The sequence below is a fragment of the Citrus sinensis genome, chromosome 8, assembly GCF_022201045.2.
Source record: "Citrus sinensis cultivar Valencia sweet orange chromosome 8, DVS_A1.0, whole genome shotgun sequence".
Classification (NCBI taxonomy): domain Eukaryota; kingdom Viridiplantae; phylum Streptophyta; class Magnoliopsida; order Sapindales; family Rutaceae; genus Citrus; species Citrus sinensis.
Window position 1 is genome coordinate 10,022,528 of NC_068563.1, and position 6,000 is coordinate 10,028,527.

A 6,000-nucleotide genomic window follows, 5' to 3' on the forward strand; every position below is an offset into this window, starting at 1 on the left:
AATTTTGATGATGGAAAGATGGAGAAGCAAAAATGGTGATGATGATGACTGTACATTGATCTTTGAGAAAGTTAGTTTTGGGGATAAAAAAAGGAAAGGAATTTACAAAAAGGGGATTGCCACTTTTTTTCCAACAGAAGTTAACATATATTATTTATTTTTTTATTATTTTTATAATAATCAAAAATTTTTCTGACAACATAAATTTATAATATTATCTTTATTTTTAATTATTTTTTATTTATATTTGTTATAAATTAAATAAATTATATGAATAAAAATTAAATAAAAAATTAGGTATTAAAAATAAGAAATATATATTTTGATATGAGAAAAAAATTAATAATAAATTTTTTTGTAATTATTTATTTTATGAATATTTTCTTATAATAAAAATTTTGTAATATTTTAAAATTAAATATAAAAAGTATAGGCAAAATATTTTATTATTTATCTTATAATAAATTTTTATTTGTCACTTAAATTTTATTATTATAATTTTTTTATCATTTTGTAATAACTTTTTTATATATTTATTATAAGAAAATTTTCACAAAATAAATAAGTACAAGAAAAAAATTTTATTATTAATTTTTTTCTCATATTAAAATATATATATATATATATATTTAATGCTTAATTTTTTATTTAGTTTCTATTCATGTGATTTATTTAATTTATAATAAATATAAATAAAAAAATAATTAAAAATAAAAATAATATTATAAATTTATATTGTTAGAGAGATTTTTAACTATTATAAAAATAACAGAAGAAAAAATAATATATATTATTTACTATAGGAAGAAAATTGGCAATCTCACTTTAAAAAATCTACGTTCAATTTTCATCTGTGCGCGAGTGAGAGTATTGCCAAAGTTCGTTGGGTCTTGGGTGTGGAGATGAAAATTGGAGAAGAGAAAAATAATAATAATAATATAGTATTTTTATATTGAGTAGTTTTTAGTTGGTCCCATTGAATAAAAGAAATGATTTTTTTTTTCAAAGTTTTGAAGACCGGGCCTACAGATAGAAAATGTAAGTAGTTGTCTTTACTTTACAACTTAATCCAGCCGTTCATGGGATCAAACGGCCGAAACGTGAGTGTCCGCATATTTTTCAAGCAGTGGGTGTCCGCGTGAGAGAACCACGGTACATATATATAAAATAAAATAAAAAGGTAGTCCGGTGGCGGTTTGACCAGTGACTTTCCGGCGAGGGTCGGTGGAGGTCTGGTGACAATTTGTATTTTTATATTTTCATATTAAATAGATAAGTTTATTTATTTTGTAAAGTTTCTTAAATCATTTATTAAATTTAATTAATATATAATTATTTATAATATTAAATTAATAAAATAAAATTATAAATAATAATTATTAATGGCATTAAATAAGTTAAAAAGTTGAAGGGTATTTTTAGAAACTTTAGTTTCCAACATAAGAGAAATTTAAAATTTACATTATGATGGATATTAAATTCTAATAGAAATTAAATTCTTATATATTTTGTCCAACTAAATAATGGAAATAAAAATAAAATTTAAATTCCTTTCCTCTCCTACATTCTTTCCTCCCAACCAAACACCACATAAATGTACAAGTTAAGGTGTGTTAGCTTGATTTGATTCTAAAAAGTTTCAGTTCTATTAATTTTAGCATTTTCTCCGCACGTGTACATATTAAAAAATTCTCTAGAGAGTGGTAAAATATAAGCTTTCTAGTATGATATACATAGAATTCTCTATAACATTTTAGATGTTGCTAGACACTAGAACTCCCTAAAAGGCATGAGAACTTTCTAAATTTAAATACTCTAGAGATAGGCAAGTTTTCCTATAAATAAGACTTGGCATTTATCGTTTCATTCAACAAATAAAAGCAACTCAAGCAACTTATAAACAAATTCTCAAAACTCCCTTATACACACTCTTGTGAATACAAATTTTCTTTTCGCTCAATTAATCTTTTTTTCTTTACTTCTTCGGTCAAGAGAAACTCAAGGCTTACTTAATAATTTTCAAATAAAAATTATCTAATTAGCGTGCAAATTTGCTGCACAAAATAAACCATCGCGAGACATTTAGCTGTGAAACTTGTTTTGTTGGCCTACAACTTTATCGAGTGATAATCTTCGATTTGTATCACTAAGCAGAACACTTTTAACAATAAAGTTTTGTGGCGTATATGAAAGCCACGTCGAGATTTTCCACCACGCGCAAACTTTTGGCCGTGAAAACTTATATCATGATTAAGAAAAGAACAATGATATTTGACCTAAACAGAGGGCAGTAGCAACAATAATATTATATAGGCAGTGCGCAATTTTATTATAACATGCAAAATCCGTGCACGGTGCATAAATAACGTTATTTCATGTTATTCCTTTTTTAAGATTTGGACCACATGTCATTATTCTTAAAGTATAGTCGTGATAAAAACACAATTTTCTTGTAGTGAATTAAATGCCATTCAAACTTTCGAAGGAAAGTAGGTAAGCTTCTCCGTGCAAAAATGCGTGCGGATTGTCAACTCTCATATTCCAACTTTGCTGAAAATGAATGTCTCCCCACTGATGATACTATGGAATTTGCATTATTTCAACAGTTTTTTTTTTGGTTTTTTTTGGTTTGATATGGAATTATTTCAACAGTTAAATTGAAATTGGAAATAAATCATCCTGGCCTTGTAAAACTAAAGTTCACACAGCATTTTGTAAAGGATATGCCATAATGATCCTTTGTTATTCCAAGTTTTACATATTATTTGCTTACAATATTAAACCACTCAGAAGTGGATTAAGCCGAACATTAGATAGTTGCTAAATAATAATGAGAAGTAGATATAAACAATAAAACCAAAGAAAAAGTGGTTTATTCATTGGCCACAACCTGCTGGAAATTCACTCCACGAGGCCGAAAGCAAAATGGATATATGTTGTGGGACTAAATGGCAACAGGGATAACACGAAGGGGTTGAGCCTTCTGTAAAGTGATGCCAAATTTTTCTTCCATATCCATGTTCTCATCTTCCAGCTTCCAATCAAAGGAGTTAATGAGTGAACCCAACATTAGATGTAACATTCTAATTGCCAACGGCAAACCAGGACATATTCGCCGGCCAGATCCAAAGGGGATCAGCTCAAAGTTTCTGCCTTTGAAATCGAGATTTGACCCCAAGAATCTCTCAGGCATAAAAGAAAGAGGGTTCTCCCATGTGAGTTCATCTCTGCCAATTGCCCACGCATTAACAAAAACCTGTGCTCCTTTTGGAACTATGAAGCCCGCAATTTCTACGTCGGCTAAAGCTTTACGAGGAAGTAACAAGGGAACTGCTGGGTGCAGCCTCAAGGTTTCTTTGACTACTGCTTGTAGATAAGGTAACCGAGTGATGTCTGATTCCTCAATTGTTTTGCCTTTACCAATCGTTTGTTCTAACTCTAATCTTGCTTTTGATAAAGCATCCGGACTGCGGAGTAGCTCCGCCATCGCCCATTCCAGTGTGCTTGAAGTGGTGTCAGTCCCAGCAACAAACAAATCCTGTCATATAAACCCCTGTTAAATCACTTGAAATTTGTGCAAGCAAAGAGAAGGAAAGAGAAATAAAGAAATATTACCAAAAACAAATGTTTGATGTAATTTCTATCGATCTCCACACTCTTGTCTTGGATAATATCGAGAAGAGTACCTAGCACATCTTTAGATTCGATGCTAGTACTATTGTAATCATGTTGCTGTCTTTGCTTCAATCGTTGATCAATCAAGCCATCAAAAACCTCCAACATCTTGCCAAAATAAAATGTCATGCGACTCCTTATCCCCTGCAAGTCAAGCCTTTTAAGCAGGGGAAAATGGTCGGACAAGTTAGGCTTTCCTATTTCTACCAGGATACTGGAAACTGTATCCTTAAACTTTCGTTCAGTGGTGTCATCAGCCAAATCAACAGAAAAAATTGTGTTGGATAACAAATTAAGTGAAGTATTGAAAACAACTTGGCTAATATCTATTGCTTTACCGGCACGGCAATTTTCTTCAACATAGGAAAGAAGATTTTTTATTTTCTTACGCCGGAGTTCTTGGTTGGCATCGAGTTTTTGAGTAGTGAAAATATGTAAGTTGCATAATTTTCGAAGGTTTTTCCAGGTTGTTGAGACAGGCAGGATGACCATCCCGAATTCATTGTGTTGGTGGGGAAAGATTGCATCCTTAACCATTCGATTATAGAAGGATGAATCGTGATCTTGCAGGATATATTTGGCCATGGGAGCAGATGAAACTACTACTGTGGTCACCTCGCCTAATTTTAGGCTCAATATAGGGCCATAAATCTTGGCAAGCTCGGCTAGTGACTTGTGAGGTTTTTCACCGAGTTCCAGGAGGTTTCCAATCACCGGATAAGGTGTCGGTCCCGGTGGCAGCGGCTTTTTGCGTCCCCTGGAAAAGGAACTTAAAGCCATCACAAAAACACAAGTGAATAGAAGCCATATTATGCAGCTTAACATATCCATCTTTGTAAGCGATAGTATGCAGCTTAACACATCCATTTTTGTTCTTTGTTTCTCTTTATTTTACAGTACTCTCATTAACAACCGATCACTCTCTTTTATAGTGGAACTACTTGAGTGGGTGTCGCTTTAATTAGTACTGGTTTACTTCGTCTATTTTGTCATTAAACTGGCATTTCAAAATAAGCGGCCGGGCTTTCCAATATTTGGTTAAAATTAAAACGTGCCGTTATTTTATATATATATATGATTTGATTTTAATTTGTATAATGAAAATTTAGTGATTTTTTTTTATTTTGTCAAAATTATTAATTTTTATTTTATAGTTATGATTTTTTTTCATAGCACCTTTATATTAAACAAGGCCTTAATTATAGAAACAAAAATGCCACTGGCCTTAAATATGGAAATAGACAAAAAACAACACAAGTTACAGTACTTCAATACTAAATAAGACATTAATTAATTTTATAGTCAATCACTACCAATTATATCTTTTAGAAGGATAGAAGATTGTCAATTTTTCTTACTGAAATCAATATATATTATTTATCCTCTACTATTTTCATAATGGCCAATAGCTCCAGCAACATAATTTTATAATATTACACTTATTTTCAAACACCCTTATTTTCAAATAAATAAATACACACACACATATGTATATATACAAGAAAATTATATTATTATTAATTTTTTATTCACATCGGAACATAAATCTCTTCCTTTTAGTGCTTAAATTTTTTATTTTAATTTCCATTAATATGATTTATATTAATTTATATTAAATATGAATAAAAATAGGTTTGAAAATAAGGGTAATACAATAATATTATAATGTTGGGGTTATTGGTCATTATGAAAACAATAAATGATAAGTGTATATATTAATTTCAGTAGAAGAAAATTTGATAATCTTCCAAAAAAGATTAGCAAAAAGATCAGTTTAGCACTGAATTTAAATCCATAACTCTTATATATTATATTTATAGTTTGGTTTGGAATTTATCATTGGGAATCATCAGGACATGTGTATAACGTAACTCACGCACACCCGCACGCATGTACACACATGCGCACACACAGACACAGAGAGATATATATTTTGGTTTGGAATTTATCTTATGTATTTGAGAAATCTTAGAGGGGAAAATTTGGGGACTGATTTATTTATTTTTTAAAAAATCTAATTGAATGAATTCTTCATATTTAGCAACGAACTTCTTCCGTAGCCTAGCTTCACATCAATGTCAGGGCAAAGTAACTGAAAATCTCGTCTGTACCAATAGTTCTATTCAATGTGGCTACTTTCTAAAGATATAATGGGAAATCATAATAACACCAGACCAAAAAGAATACTACAGAACTTTCTAAAGATATATTGCATTTCAATGCATTTACAGTACCGCTTCGTATTTCATCTGTCATATATGCAATTCTTTTGTTATCTTAAAACGAGTAAATATAAAATTTTCATTGTTAATGCGTAAAAAATTA

The 6,000-nt window shown here is 30.2% G+C and overlaps 1 protein-coding gene across 1 annotated transcript; it reads right to left on the minus strand.

Annotated features, from left to right (window-relative positions):
• Positions 1-2,710: 2,710 nt before the first annotated feature.
• On the minus strand, positions 2,711-4,583 carry LOC102612905 (geraniol 8-hydroxylase-like). Its single transcript, XM_006487406.4, has 2 exons — positions 3,616-4,583; positions 2,711-3,538 (listed from the first exon to the last, which is right to left on the minus strand). The coding sequence occupies exons 1-2, from the start codon at positions 4,540-4,542 to the stop codon at positions 2,945-2,947; spliced, it is 1,521 nt and encodes a 506-aa protein (XP_006487469.2). The 5' UTR covers positions 4,543-4,583; the 3' UTR covers positions 2,711-2,944.
• Between the last annotated feature and the right edge of the window lie 1,417 nt (positions 4,584-6,000).